The sequence below is a fragment of the Sinohyriopsis cumingii genome, chromosome 18 (assembly GCF_028554795.1).
Source record: "Sinohyriopsis cumingii isolate HCF-2022 chromosome 18, ASM2855479v2, whole genome shotgun sequence".
Lineage (NCBI taxonomy): Eukaryota > Metazoa > Mollusca > Bivalvia > Unionida > Unionidae > Sinohyriopsis > Sinohyriopsis cumingii.
The window spans coordinates 46,863,049-46,879,412 of NC_142978.1; the positions used below are offsets into that span (position 1 = coordinate 46,863,049).

The window sequence follows — 16,364 nt, forward strand, 5'->3', positions numbered from 1 at the left end:
TAAATATCTTGCACAGGTGTTGGCATCCCACTCAAAGTTTCCCTCCCTATTATATCAATAGAGTAGCTAGTACATTGTAGGCTTCAGTGACAACACTTCATATTTTTCTCAATGGAATCTCTAGTGTCAGCATGTCTTTCATAACATCAGCAATAGTGTCAGCTTAATCATCCCACTTCAGTTACAGTTTTTAAATTGCAACTTGTACAAATATTAACATACACAAATCAAATGTGTCTTCTGTATGGTACTGACCATTTGGTATGCAGTAATGGCTGTGATTTTCTCTTCAGCTGGAATATTTTCTTTTCTTCTAAATAATATAATGGATATAATATGGTGTTATTTTTTCCTAATAATATAATGGACATAATATGGTGTTATTTTGCTTTAAATCAGAGCAAGATATTTTGTTGTCCAGCTATTGACAGACGGAACAATACAGTCAGGTCCTTGCTCTGGAACACTGACTTGTTGGACCCTAATATACATACAATATACCATGGTGCGTATTGTGGTACATTCATAAATAATGCCATTAACGAGGTACAAAGAATTTTGTAGTACCCAGTTCTAGTCATTTCTGCTTGGGATTCCCTTGTCTAGTTGCTACACTCACGATACTGTTCATATGATGGAATCAAGTACAAAGAACACGACAGACAACATAAGACACAAACTGCTGGCTTCAAATATGACTTCAAACTCACATTTCTAGATTTACATAAGACTTAACAAAAGTATCAGAACAAAGAATCAAAATATAGGAAAATAAAAAGGTCACATATCTTACAGTCACACTCAATGATTCTTCATACAGAAATGAAATAGGGAATTAGATATTTTCATTTATTAGTACCAATGAGTTTGGGACTCATTACATCAGTCAAGTAATCAATGTCTGGCATCACTTACCTAATGCCTTTACAAATTTATCAAACGAACTGTATGTAAAAACTGGTTCCTTCAGCTCTCGAAAGAAGAGCTTCAATGCACCAGCTATCACATGGACATCCCAAGTTTCTGCATCATCAAGATCAACGTTTTGACCTAGAAAAACACAAAGTAGAGAATATGAGGAGAAAAAAATTAAAGAGTTTGGGTTTACAAAGTAAATGGCTGTTCAAGATGACAAATATGAAAAAATGCACATTTTTAAAAAAAAGAGTCAATCGTATTGTCTTTTTGTTTTGCACTGTTTTTTTTACTATGTAGATCAGGACACACATGTAAGACAGGAAAGCATCATTATTTACAGAGCTGCTCTTAACATAAAATGTAATGTTATACACCAAACAGATCTGGACACTAGGCAGGATGACAGACTTTGTCCAGAGCCTTTCTGGACAAATAGCTCTGTAGATATTAATGGATGAGACACTTTGTACAGAGCCAATTTAGACAAAACATAAAATGTACTGTTATATATCAAACAGCTCCATACAGGACCAGACACTTTGTACAGAGCCAAATTAGACAAAACATAAAATGTACTGTTATATATCAAACAGCTCCATACAGGACCAGACACTTTTTACAAAGTAACTTTGGACATAACTCAAAATATAATGTTATAAATCAAATGGATCTGGTCACTCTACAGGATGAAATGCTATGTACAAAGCAACTCTGGACATAATTCAAATTGTAATGTTATATATCGAACAGATCTGGATATCTGATAGGAATAAATTGTTGTCAATAGAACCATTAAGAATACAACTCCATCTGAGATGTTATACACCATGCAGGATCTGTCTGATAAATGACTTTGCAATGATAGTCATGTTCCGAATGACTTTATATATAGTGTCTCATTCTGTCTTGAATCCAGAGACTCTTGGCATTAAACATCAGTTATTTTCTATCAACTAACTCTTAATGTCGTCCTTTGTCTTTCTGAATTAAGTACTGTTTAGTTTTGTTATATTCGTTTTCTGCAAAGTCACAAGAAACTGATAGGTTATATTCTCAGCAATAATTTTACGTACCTGCATCAATTGCACACCTCAGTTTTTGTATTGCTGACACATTTCCACCAACCCTATATAAACCATCATGATGTAGACCTGTAAAAGAAATTGTACAAGTTAAGTGCAACCTCTATTAACCACATTTGCTAGAGTGCACAAAAACAGCACAAAATAAAGATTTGCCACTGCATAGTGTGCCAACTGATCCCAGAAGGTTTAGGTTGTTTGCTCTAATTTTTATTTTTAGGTAATGGTACTGGCATCCTACATATTCTCATCTGCAACCAGTTCTTGTCCTGGTTCTCAAAAAGCGGAAAGTTTGAAATCTAAGTTATTTCTGTGTTCTATTGTCCTTTTGTTCTAAAGTAATTCTGAAAAGCAACAGACTGGTATTTATTGAAGAAAAAACAAACACATTACAATAAAGATCCAATACTTCAAACTGAAAAATAGTAAAACTGTCATCAATAAAGATGCTGTGTGAAGGCTTAATAGCAAGTTAAGTATTATTGGAGAAATGTAACTGATTTACTTTCTTTATCCAATGTATGCCTTGATCAAGTTAATACTAGGATAATAAATAAGAGGATTTTCTCATGCATGAGAAAAAGTAATTCTACCATCAATATCATTTGACGGAAGACTGCCTGAATTTTACATAAACATTGATAACCACTCCACTGATAAAAAGGCAACACAAATGAAACAGAGAACAAGTGATAACAACGCTCTGATATGGAGAAAAGAGCAACTATTCCATCCAAAGGAAAAATAGGGAATGAATCTAGTAGAAGTGAGTTGTGCTGTCCTCAAATGGGTCTGGTGGTCATCTGAGCCACAGCCAATGGATTCACAAGATTCTCATCTTTGTGATGCTAGATCTTGAGGCTAAAAATTTAGTAGGTTGCCTATGCATGCCAGTGAACAGCTTGTAACATATCTTGGATTTAATTGTTGCATCCAGATACAAGACTTGACTGAGATAACTCTGATCTCATGAGTGGAAATCCTCACAAGGCATATCTGATCCTATGACAATTTAGAATCAACAAAGTATATTACCTACTTCAACACGATGCCAGGGCATTAGGGGTTATATCCCCTTTTCCTGCCTTAACAGGAAGAAAAAGACATCGGGATCCATGGCTCTTCACGATGCATTCCAAGCAACGCTTCACAGCACAGACTGGGTCTTATATAGCTGCTCTTCCTGACATGTTGATGGCGAAGAGTGGATGTGTTTGATGGCTCACAGATGACAGCCAGCTCTTAACAATAAGTCCCAGTAGTGTTTTTAGGACCAAAACCATCTGATCGAAAACAAAGATAATTCAGGTCAACTGAAAGGGCCTGTCACTCAATCACCCTGCATGCCAAGGGTAGTACTAGCAGAAAGCAAGTCTTATATGATTGCAGCATCATTGAGGTTCTGGTTAAGGTCTCACCAGTCTCTATTAACCTGCCACTTCCCCTTATAAACATTTAAAGTGAAGGGTTTTGTTGCTCATGAGATTCTTTCCACAAATGAAACCTGAAGCTCTTTTCTATGCAAGGCTGTCTTGACACAAGGCAATCTGAAAGAAGCCCATCTGGGCAGGAATGAAACATCTTCCATAAGAGTTGTTGAATTTCATCAGTTATTTCCTAAGGACATCTATCCCTAGGTTATGAAGCGCATTCACTCAGGACTTGCCCTATCTTGAAGGAACTACCAGAACCACATTGTAGTATGGTCCCTGATTCCATGAATGAATCTTGGGATCAGAACAGTCTGTGGTAAAGGCAAAGCCCTAAATCTCCTCCCAAATGACTGCCATGACTGAAAAATTCTTAAAGCTACCCTAAAAATCCAAAAACACACACACATACACACACACACAGAAGTGTCAGGTGTGAAGAAGGCTGATGGTGTCAAAGTCTGGCAATAGATGGGCTCCATCAGGCTCAGGATCAAGTTTGATATCTGGATGATACTTGCTATTCTCACAAATTATCACCACTCCAGTGGCCTAGTGTTTAGAGCGTCTGCCTTGGATGCAGGAGGTCGTGGGTTTGAACCCTGTCTGAGTCATACCAAAGACTTACAAAAATGTACTAACAGCTGCCTCCGTTGGCGTTCAGCATTAAGAGGTTAGCGTTAGGACTAGTTGGCCTGGTGTCAGGATGATGTGTCTGGGTGAGACATCATGCTACATGGCTGTGGCATGATGCCCCAGTGCTAGACATCACTATAAACTGTCACAATGCAGACATCGTAGCGATATGACTGAATTTTTTTTAAAGCTACATTAAAAATCTAAATCACACACTCACACACAAATTATTTGTATCTTCTTTTTATCTTCACCTCTGCTGACATTTTAAACCTACTTACTGTCTACACACCTGATCTTTTTGTTAATTACATTCTGTTTCTAACACTGACAAACTAAATTTTATTTACAAGTAGACCATACTGGTGGTAAGTACTTTTCTCCTTCCTGTGTCCACATAGAAAGTTTTATCCCCAAAATTCTTATTTTTCGGAAAATTGTCATTGTAATTAGGAATACATAATTTTCACTAAAATTTATAATAATTCTGCAAACTCCAGAATGATTGGTCACTCTCATAGGTATGTACAACAAATGTTTAGCATGGTCTCCAGCTGATAAAGGTAGATTGCGTTCAACAAGAAAACTCACAAGTAATGCTTCAGCGTTGGTAGCCTGCAGGTCTTCCGCAAATGGTTTAAAATATTCCAGAGATGAAATCTGCGAATTCTTAATTTTCCCAACTTCGACGTGTTTTTTTGCAACCGACATTCTTCCTCACATCGTCTCTGCGATGACACACTGATCGCAAAAAGCATGAATGAATATCAATATTTAATGGCAGAATGCACGGCCAATTTTTGATATATTCTAAATTAAACTTCACTTTTTGAGTAATACATTTCTTTTTCCTTGGTGGTGAAGACATTTTCAAAATCTTACATGCGAGGCTGAACGGTAACTCAATCAGTGTTTTGACGCATGCACGGAGCAAATTTCCGGTTAAGCCCCAGTTTCTCTCAAAAGCATTTGTAAAACTACTCTTATATATTTAGATTAAAAGAGGCTAAATGCTTGCTACCGGGCCAACTGTACTAATCGGCTGTAGATCTACTAATATCGTGACCAGCAGTACCGGACCGTTTTGGCAACTGCGAATATCACGACTAGCGCTTAACGAGAAATCGGTTATTTTATTAAAGATTTAAAATAATTGAGGATTGGAAAATTCGTGAATTTTTGGCTTACGGCGTGAATTCGTGAATCGCTAAAAGGGTGTGAAATTCACACCAAATTCGTGAGCGTTGGCAGCTATGTGATAGGCTAGAAATGGCGGCCAGTATAACTGGTGGAGGAACAACCCTGGAAATCCCCAGGAAGAACCACCGACCCACGAGAAGCTACTTGCAGGTTTTCTCACATACCCACATTAGCCGAGCCTGAGACTCGAACTCATGCAGACAGAGGTGAGATGGCGGTGATCCGGACCCGTGACCACTTTAGACCACTCGGCCACTCGAGGACCCCTTGCAGCATGTGAAGAATGTTAATATAGAGCACAGATTTCCCTTTTTCAGTCCAATTCAGTTACAACTCATACCAATTCCGTTGCATACGTTTGTAAAAATCTAACAACTAGTAGAATTGGTAATACCTCTGTTTTCAATGGCTGCAATGGCTTTCTGCAGAAACAGAGGCACTTTCTGTTTTTCTCGTTCACACAACTGCTTCAAATCAGAACCAAACACAGCATCTGAAACAAATGATATATACAGATGTATACTTGACTCTTAGTGCCCAAAACATTCAAATACTCCCTTTAATAAATTGAGCTGAACACCTCAAAAATAGCGTTAAACTGGGACCAAATTTAATACTTAATTTTGATAGGTTTTGGGGTTACAAGGGATCACAAAGTAACAAAATATATATAGCACATCATCATCAATACCAGCCTTGATTTTGCCACGGGTATCTTAAATAGGAAAAATATGCTTCTTTATATATATATAAGTAGATGTGCAAGGAGATCATCACATTTTACCGACAGTTTTACAAAGCATCTTTTAGCAAAGATTCATGCTCTCTGATCAGAGTAATTTCATCCTGTAAATATAGTTCAGTCCTATTAGGCTTGTTGTTGTGACATCTTAACATTCAAGTGAAGACAAATGACAGTCACTGTTACTCACATACAGTAATTTAAAGATCTGTTTCCTTTGAAAATCAACTGTGTTGATCTGACTTTGAATACACTATTTTACTTATCTCCGTTGGCAAAGCATAACACCGAGGCCACGGGCCTACCTATTAAAGCTGCAGATTTAAATTTTGAAATAGTTCTATTGATCCTTTGATACACATGAACAGTATCAATCATGATGAGATCATAAGTATATCAATATAATCTTCCTTAACATCTACAAGCATTTAATCAATAATAATTTACATTAAAAATTGATCTTTCTTCAAGGTTTAAAGACTTCAAACTAGCCTACTGTCACTTCTACTCTCTGTTGGCAAGCGTATCAAATATTGTTTCTACCTTGTATGCCCCTTGAACATTCTGATTCATAGCAGTATTTCCTAATGATAAATTAATCTGACCCAGCATGTGTCAGGTGTGTTTCCTTAACTCATGACCAAAGGTTAAAAACCAAGGATATTAAAGTAGGTCAAACTCGGGAAACCTACACCCAAAAATTGCATCTCGAGAGAATTTCAGTGTACCAGGGTTTTAGTTTTGAGGGATTTCACTGTATATTCTAAATTCATTCTTGTTATTGGGATTTCATTTTGAGCTTTTCATTCTTGCCATGGAAATTAGGAGCACTTTCACCCATTGATCCAATGTCAACATGTCAAACAGGTCTTGAAAATATGCCCAAATTGTAGAGTAACTGACTGACATTATTATCAACATTAACAACCCATTCAACACAGCATGTATTTAAGCATCATAAACATGGTTCATACATTTCTGGAGTTTTTATTTCCAAGGATTTTTCAGAAACATTATCAAGGCATATTGTATTTTAAGGGCAATGAACTTTCTCCATATCTTATATTGTTGCAAAAGCAGAATGAAAAAAGACAAATAAGTAATTCAAGTTTAAAATCCTTTTTGGAACTCAGAAAATCACTGGTGGTGCGTGTGTGTTATTTATTCCACTCAATTATATTCCATTTTATTTCTTTAATTTCTGGGAGAAAATATGCAAGTAACAAACATTCTGCTTCCAAAGTGATCTGGTTCTTAAGTTTTAATATTATATATTAAAACAAGATGAAGTCAAACTTTCTTTGTGTGTAATTCAATAAATTTTCAACAAATTCAAGGATTATTCATGGATAATAAAAAAAATTGTTTCTAAATTCAGTGAGTTTTCAAGGTAATCTCTTAATTTCATGGATATTTCAAGGCTGTATGAACCATGATGGGGTGGATAGAATCCCAGACAGGGCTGTATGATCCATGATGGAGTGGATAGAATCCCAGACAAAGCTGAATGAACCATGATGGGGGGATAGAATCCCAGACAAGGCTGTATGAACCATGACTGGGGGGGACAGAATCTTAGACAAGGCTGTATGAACCACGATGGGGGGGGGATAGAATCCAAGACAAGGCTATATAAACCATGATGGGAGGATAGAGTCATAGACATGGCTGTATGAAACATGATGGGGGGGGGATGTAATCCCAGACAAGGCTGTATGAACCATGATTGAGGGGTAGAATCCCAGACAAGACCGTATGAACCATGATGGTGTTAATAGATTTCCAGACAAGGCTGCATGAACCATGATGGGGTGGATAGAATTCCAGTCAAAGCTGTATGAACCATGACAGTATCAGAAACAAGGTTGTCTGAACCATGATGAGTAGACAGAATCTCAAACAAGGTTGTATGAACCATGATGGGGTGTATAAATCCCAAACATGGATGTACGAACCATGATGGGGGGATTGAATCTCAGACAAGGCTGTATGAACCATGATGGGGGGATAGAATCTCAGACAAGGCTGCAAGAACCATGATGGGGTGGATATAGTCCTAGACAAGGCTGTAGGGACCATGATGGGGGTATAAAATCACAGACAAGGTTGCATGAACCATGATGGGGTGGATAGAATCCCAGACAAGCCTGCATGGACCATGATGGAGTGAATAGAATCCCAGACAATCTTGCATGAACCTTGATGGGGTCGATAATATCCCAAACAAGGTTGTATGAACCATGAAGGGAACCATGATGGGGTAGATAAGTCCCAAACCAGGCTGTATGAACCATGATGGGGTGGACAGAATCACAGACAAGGCTGCATTACCCATGATGGAGTGGACAGAATCACAGGCAAGGCTGCATGAACCATGTTGGGGTAGATAGAATCCCAGACAATCTTGTATGAACCATGATGGGATGGACAGAATCCCAAACAAGGTTGTATGAACCATGATGGGGTGTATAGAATCCCAAACAAGACTGTATTAACTATTGTGGAGTTGACAGAATCCCAAACATAACAACTTTGTCACTGCAATCAAGAAAAGTCTCTTAATTTTGGAGTTTAAATTCTTCCATCAGGCTCTAACAAATGTTAGCACTCAGTGATGTAAATATACATGATCCTTTCTCGTTTTTTTTCCATCCAAAGTCAGGACTGAATAAGATTTGCAAGATTAGGCTTAACTCTGATTAAAACTTCAAAGATCTGGCAAATAAATTACAGTGCTTATCAGCAATTTACACAAACAGGGATTCAACACTATTTCTTTGATGATAAGCATTTAAATGTTATAAAATTTTAAAAGATTTTCATGTGAAAAGATACCTTGTCCAATGAAAAGCTTGACTCGTATTTTATTGTAACATTTACAAGGCAGGTCCCTTGGTCTTACCACTGGAGAAATAGTGTTAAAAGCCTTTCTCATGAATACCTTTGTAAATTCCTCTGGCTTTGAGAGCTGTGACAGGTTGTCGCTTGTTAAGGAAGTTCACTAACACATTTCTGATGAATCCTTTGTCCTTCTCTATACCTCCACCTTCTGAAGGTTTTCTTGCATGCTTTGTCTCTTTATCTGATAAAAAAGTTGCAAGAACAGATTTATTTAAGCATCTTACAAAATCACAAGTTTCTAAAGGAAGCTGAACAGGTGTCTAAGTGATCTTAAGATAGGGTTGTAAGACTGTAAAACCTGAAATAGGTAAAAGTTACTAAAAGAAACCTGGGTTTAAACATTCTGTACTATAATGCATTTGTCCCTTAATCTTTCTGTAGTCCTTATGGATTAGCTAGTGGTGCAGAGACTTAAAAAAATGCTAAAACTGAAACTCTGTGTTTGCTACTTTTGGTTTTCCTGAGTTCCCTGCTATCCTTATTTGCTGAGACAAGTGAATCTTACAATGAACACACAAAAATAAAACTGTCTAAAGACTTTTGGGGAGCATCAGGTTCTGTATTCAAGATCCTCTGAACTCTGATATTTTAACCTAAAAAGAAATCTGATCTCTATGGAATTTTAACCTTGAAAGAAATCTGATCTCTATGGAATTTTAACCTTGAATGAAAGTCTGATCTTTATGGAATTTTAACCTTCAATGAAAGTCAAATCTTTATAGTATTTAAACATATAAAGTCCAATCCCTATGGTATTTTAGTCGTGAACGAAAAAAATTAGATCAATGACAAATGATTTCATGCTGAAGGCCTCTTGTTTTGCTTGTACTAAGCCAGCGTTGGTTTTTTTCAGAGGCATGTGACTGTGCAGCACTCTCTCCCATTGCACGCAAAGCAATATCCTCCTGGCATAATTTGCGTTTTGCAAAGCTACCCAAGAAAGAGCTCATAATCCAAACTTTATATTTTGCTTTATCTAGCCACCAAAGTTGGAATTGGCAGACAGCCATGTCAAAGAGAATGATTCAAATTTAAGAACACACGGTATTAATTATATGGAAAAATGAGAACCAGATTGGAAATGGGTGAACATAAAATAGAGCATATGTGGGTTTGGCTGGCCAGGATTGGTTAATAATGTAAGTTATGTTTTAGGAAAAATAAACTTTTGAGAGTTCATCCTAGTTTAAGTGAGAGAAAAAAATAGAGACATTGTTTATTGATGAAATTTCAGTCCTTTAACAGTCTTGAGTTTGGAACACTCATTACTAAAATTAGCACCTGACTCTTTGCTGCGGAATTAAAAGCACATGTTTCAAACACATGCAGGTCCAGAAAATGCCATGGCTCATATCCTTTCCTCAACACAGAAGCTGATATCAAGGCTTCATCAATACTGATAAATATAGGTTTGATCATAAGCACTCAGAAATTTTATGTTATTGAATTTTTAATATCATTATGTTTGCATAGGTTTACTATGGAAACTGAATTAGTACCGTGAGTTCTTAAACCACTGCTGCAGTCTGGCTTCGAACAATTGGAAGTTCAAACTGTATGACTGTGCAGTGGCCAGTTGTGGGAAAATTTCCGTTCCAGCACAAGCTTAGCGTGAGATTGTTTTTAAAAAATATAATTCTGTAAAACGAAAACTATTTATTAATTCCTTTTGGTTTCAATAAAATCAAGGCCTTTCAAGGTACCCAGACAATATTTTGAATTTTCAAGGCCTTGAAGGAACAATTCATTTTTTAAGGCTTTTCAAGGCTTTCAAGGTTCCCTACGGATCCTGTGAATGTCAATATGCATAAAATAAAAGGCCACAAGAAGGATTAGTTCCATGCAACTAACTGTGTCACCCTCTTTATATAAAGTCATTATTATTATTATTATTATTATTAATATTATTAATATTATAATCCAACGGTCACATGCTTGATATACAGCCAGACCAACCTGAGTAAGCTCAGTGATTTTGGGAAAGGCATTTATCTCCCAATTCCTTAGCAAGACATAGCCAATAGCCTTATTTTCCCCAGTATCATTCATGGCAGTCTGTTTAGACCAGATACCAAACATATGGGTAAATTTGTCTTAAAACAATTGCCCTATTCAGTGCGACCAAGCATCAGCAACTATACTGTTCTTTATGTACAGAACACTGCATGATATCTTCCTGCAATGACACAAACTGCTGGAAATAAAAGAATAAATTGGTTTCCTGGTCAAGTTTATGCATGCAATACCACTAACTCTGAATCATTAGTGTGTGAATTGGACCATTAGGTGACCATCATATTAGTACCATGCATACTCACTTAAAAGTAGTCCAACTGCAAACTGCACAGACCCTGATCTGCCATCACTAATAACATGCATTTTTTTTAGAAGCAATCAGTATAACAAATGAAAGACTCTAATCTGCTGATGCATTATGCAATGGCAGATCAGACCATGTTGTTTGCAGCTATATTCAACTTATAAGGGAGTATATACAGTAAAGATTCTAAACTTTTTATTTGATTACCCCATATGATCATACATGACACAAAACTGTTACAGTTTTACAGGCATATAAAGTGCTGTTATGTGTTTAGGTTCTTACAAAACGTAACAAGAAAAAAGTGAAGTCAGCAAGCTTTGTAACATTTAACAAACAATTTATTTCATGGAAACCAAGGTAAAAATGAGAAAAAGAACTTATGGTTTACTAAAAAAAAATCCAAAAATAATCCAGTAATAATCCAGGAATTAAAAAACAGAAGTCCCAGTAATAAAACATCATAATGAAACTGAGTCTGAATCCCTATGAAATCCAAACTGGAAGGCAATGATGAATGCTGTGGTCAGCATCATACTATTATGTCAAAAGTTCTTTGCTGAATCACAGAAATTAATATTCCAGTGTTTGAATTCTGTGTAAATTTTGATAACCGTCCTTGTCCAAGAATTAATTTAGAGCACAAGTATTTCCTGGAGAAAAAAAATCATGAAATCCAAATAATTTGAAGAAAATAAAAATAATTAGAACTAAAATTGGTCACAACATAAAACACTTGGACTTCTTCAGTGTTAAGGCACAGAATGACTATACTTTCTCAAAACACCAATATTAAGTCTAAGCAAGATGCAAAACAGATGCCTGGATAAGGGTCACATGGTCAAAAAACTAGGCCAGCATTAGATACAAAGTTTCTATTATTAGTTGTTTACAAAAAGCAGTCAGGGCAAATAGAACTGACCTAAATTTCTGGAAAATGTCAAATCGAGTAAATAAAGTTACATTACAATAGCATGTAATGGAATATAAAAAAAAATTCAAACTAACAAACAATTAAATTAAATCAAATATAAATTAAATCAAATATATATAACAAGTGCCAACAGAACAAGATCTATGCTGTTTATTCTACTTCTGAGTTCGAGTTCTAAATATAGTAACATTTCTTATGTACAAATGGGCCTCATTTCAATCTTTCAGTTCCCTAATAAAATGCTAGAGCTTATGGTCATAAATAAAAAGGAAAAGAAAAATTAAAATTGTACCTTTACTTTTAAAGGAGGGTTTCCTCTTATTTTCCCCAGAATCATTTTCTGGCAATAAAAGTGTTTCCACGGTGACTTCCGATGGTGCTCCCTGGATAAAAGTTTATATAACACAGTAAAATACATGCAGGTTTTGCAACAAATTAAGGGGAGAAAAAAGTATAATTAGTGGCACATATTTAATATCAACAAATACTGGCTGAAATGTTTAAACAAATTACGTATTTCACATTACAAATCTCAACTCAGTGAAATGTCTGTTATTTATTGCATATTTGAATTTTAATACATCACTGACTAACACACACACACACACACACACACACATTTGTTTGACACTGTGAGGTATCATTTTCATTTAAAAGCAGCTTTAAACTTGTGGCTATCTCACCTCTAACAAGGGTTAATTATGTTCTGGATGCATATCATGCTAATATAAAATCTGGATATTAATACATATGTGAAAATAAACGTAAAAGTACAGATGCCAAACACAAGCCTTTTGTATTTTACATGTAATCACAAACATAATGACACATATACATGTATTTGGAAGAAGAAAAAAAAAGGAGTCCCTTAAAGGGTCTCGTGCTCTACTGGCTGAAAAGACTTTCCAGAATTCAAGATAAAACCATTTCTTCCTTTAAACTGCTGATTTTAAAACCATCTCTGATAATCTTCAGCGTTAATATGATTTTCAAAATTTGCTGCTGTGGTGTAATGCCAATTCCATTTAGGACAACCAGATGCCATAATAAGTCTTCTGGTGATAACACAATGTCAACATGACCAGATGTCTACGAGAAGTAGTGATGCTACCTGATTTTATCTAAAGGTGTGTGTGTGGGCTATCCCTTTGTCACAACAGTAAGGGTGGGAGTAGAAAAAAGAGGGTGGAGGAATTAACAGACTAATTCAAATATTTACCTAACACTTCAATATCTGTCATTCTTCCTGTTCCACTCTGTTAGAGCTTTACTGAAATCAATATCTTTTAAAAACACCACCTCTAGTTGTACAAGCATTAATCTGTTGACTGTCTCAAAGCTAAATCTGTATCTTATATGTGTATAAATATTGTTCTCACTTGAGATCCCCCCTTTATGGTCTGCTGTCTGAAAGGGCATATAAATAGCTAGCTTTGCCAGCCTAAGTTGGGAAACTTTTCTTTATGGTTGTAATGTACAATTTTCCGTGACTCATATGTGCTGTCTTTTGAATAATTCTGTTCCAAAATAAGATTTTTCACTAACATTAAGATCTGCCAGAGTTTCACTCTTTTAAATCAGTGCTTTGCTGACTATTATGCCAGATTTCTTGTCTGAGCCATAAAGCTTTATTAGGGTTTTAAGTCCATCGATGCTATAGTATCCATTTTAAAACAGATATTTTGATAAAATACATAACTTATTAATTTCATTTTAGATTAAAAATTATTCAGTTTATCTTAAATGGTAGAGGACTATATAGTTTTGTAGCACAAGATCCCCCAGGGATAAATTGTTTAAAAAACAAAACAAAAATTGCACTCTCTTTTTATGTCCTCTGTATTTTAATTAGGCATTGTATTCTGCCTTTTCTACATTTAATTTTGAAATACTGCTGAAAGAGGTGTTTTTGACATGCATGCCATCTGTTTTTGTCCAACTAGCATGTACATCAGATTATGTGTGTGTGTGATTTGGAATTTTAACGTAGCTTTCAAATATTTTCAATCATATCACTAAAATGTTTCCAGTGTGGTAGTTTATAGTGATATCTAGCACAACAGCATCATGCCACAGACATGTGACATCATGTCCAATCCTGTCACATTATCCTGACACCAGGCTAACCAGTCCCAACACTAACCTCTTACTGCTGAGTGCCAAGTGAGGCAGCTGCTAGTAGCATTTTTATAAGTCTTTGGTATGACTTGGCCAGGCTTCAAACCTGTATCCTCCCACACCCAAGGTGGATGCTATAACCACTTAGGCCTCTAGAGCAGTCCATTGGACTTATTCAACATTATTTTTAGTTCAAAATTACACACTTATATCTTCATTAACGCTTTCCTAGCTACAATAATCTGATATGGTTCATAACTTTAAAAAACACTGTAATCATCACTATCATCAACAAAATCATCCGAAGATGAACCACTTAGGAAATCAGCAATTTTGGTGTTGTGGGTAGCCTGTCTTTTAAACACACATCTGTAAAAATTCCTTGATGCAAGGTTCAGACTATGTAAACAATGTAAAAACATATTTAGTTTAACAACCATTCATGTGATGCCAAAGAACCCAGATGTGTTGAAAAGAGACAGATATCATGAAAAGTGCTAAGATACCTCTACTGGCAGCATAGCTTGTGTCACAACAATCACTTTAGGAGTCAACAGTTCAATAAAAATTACATAATGCACAGAATACATTCTCTATGCATGATTTTAAACTAATTTGGGCTAGCTCTCGATCATCATTGCTCTCCAAGTGTGTGAAATCATCCAAAATCAGCCCCAAACAAAATGTTCAATATGGCCATTGTGGTGGTCATGTTGGAAGACAGGCTGGCACCATTTTCAGTTACGATGACTTCATAGAGAAGTGTTTCAGTGCAAGCCATGTGCTGATATGATCATTCATTCCAGAAAAGTAGTGATAACAAGGTTTTCAAGATGGCCACTGTGGCAGCCTTACTGGATGTCTGAGTGGCTCCATTTTCATTTAGAACCAACTAGATCTCACAAGAAGTCTTTAGTAAAAACTCATGTTGATACGATCATCCATTCAAGAGGAGTATTCATAAGATTCTCAAGATGGTTTCTGTAGCAGCAATATCGGATGTGCAAGCAAGACCAAGTAGGCATCAAAAGAAATCTTCTAGTGAGAAAAAAAACCCATGTCCATACGACTTTTCTTCAGGAAAAGTAATGATAACAAGTTCAAGATGGATACTGTGGTGGCCATACTAGATGTTAGATTGGTACCATTTTTATTTGGAATCAACTAGACATTATAAGAAGCTTTTTAATTTAAATCCCATCCATTCACCAGAAGTAGCAATAACAAGGTTCACAAGATGGCTCATGTAGTGATCATGCTGAATATCCACATGGCATCATTTTTGTTTAGGACCAACTAGACCATGGCATGAATGCATACATAAAGTTTCATGGCAATTCTCCAAGTAATTTAGGAGGAGCAGTGATAACAAACTTGTGCTAATGGAGGCTAGTAATGAATGAAGGTCAACACAAAAAGATCATCCCATAAGCTCTTCTAGTCTATGACTAGTATAGATAAAACTAAAAAATCTAAAAGATAAAATGTGTCCTTTTAAGAATCATTTTGTTTCTCATTACTTCTGAGAATCATTTTGTTCCTAATTAAGAAAATGGTTTGACTATTTATGTAATTATTACATGACTATATAATTACATGTAGTATGTATTGTCTTTTTCTTTCATTCCATCTTTTCTTTCTTTAATCAACTCTTGTTATTTAATATACTGTTAAATCAGGCTTATTACATTAAAAAACTGGAAAATGCAATTTCAATTTTATTGCTGAAAAAGGTGGTTAGTGTACAGAATTTGGAATAAATTAACAAATTTCAATAAGCAATCATTTATTCTGCAAGACATTTTTTTTTTAAAATATGGTCTTAATAAATAAAAAATAATATAGGAAGAAAGGTCAATGAAAATGTTTGTAAATGCCTATTTGTAACAATATTATAAAACATAAATACTGATTAAAGAAGTATTATAAATTAAAATTTAATTTTAACTTTCAATTAGAATCAAATTTAATGAGCGAATAATCAACTGACTATCATGGCATTGCCTGAAAATGCTTGTGTAGGAACCCCAAAAATTAAGTCCTAATCCCGCATCTAAGCATAACTTAATTTCAACTGCTGAAA

At 35.6% G+C, this 16,364-nt stretch overlaps 1 protein-coding gene across 5 annotated transcripts in view; it reads right to left on the bottom strand.

Annotated features, from left to right (window-relative positions):
* Window positions 1-16,364, bottom strand: part of LOC149776562 (rho GTPase-activating protein 15-like) — a 108,922-nt gene that overhangs the window by 26,034 nt on the left and 66,524 nt on the right. For 4 of the 5 annotated variants that reach the window (XM_089941023.1, XM_089941022.1, XM_089941020.1 and 1 more), the window contains 5 exons: window positions 12,456-12,546; window positions 8,950-9,090; window positions 5,661-5,759; window positions 1,992-2,069; window positions 916-1,050 (listed from right to left, as the gene is read on the bottom strand). In XM_089941023.1, the coding sequence (XP_089797149.1) occupies window positions 916-1,050; window positions 1,992-2,069; window positions 5,661-5,759; window positions 8,950-9,090; window positions 12,456-12,546 (544 nt within the window). The remainder of the gene's footprint in view (window positions 1-915; window positions 1,051-1,991; window positions 2,070-5,660; window positions 5,760-8,949; window positions 9,091-12,455; window positions 12,547-16,364) is intronic. The other variant, XM_089941021.1, reaches the window with a different exon arrangement.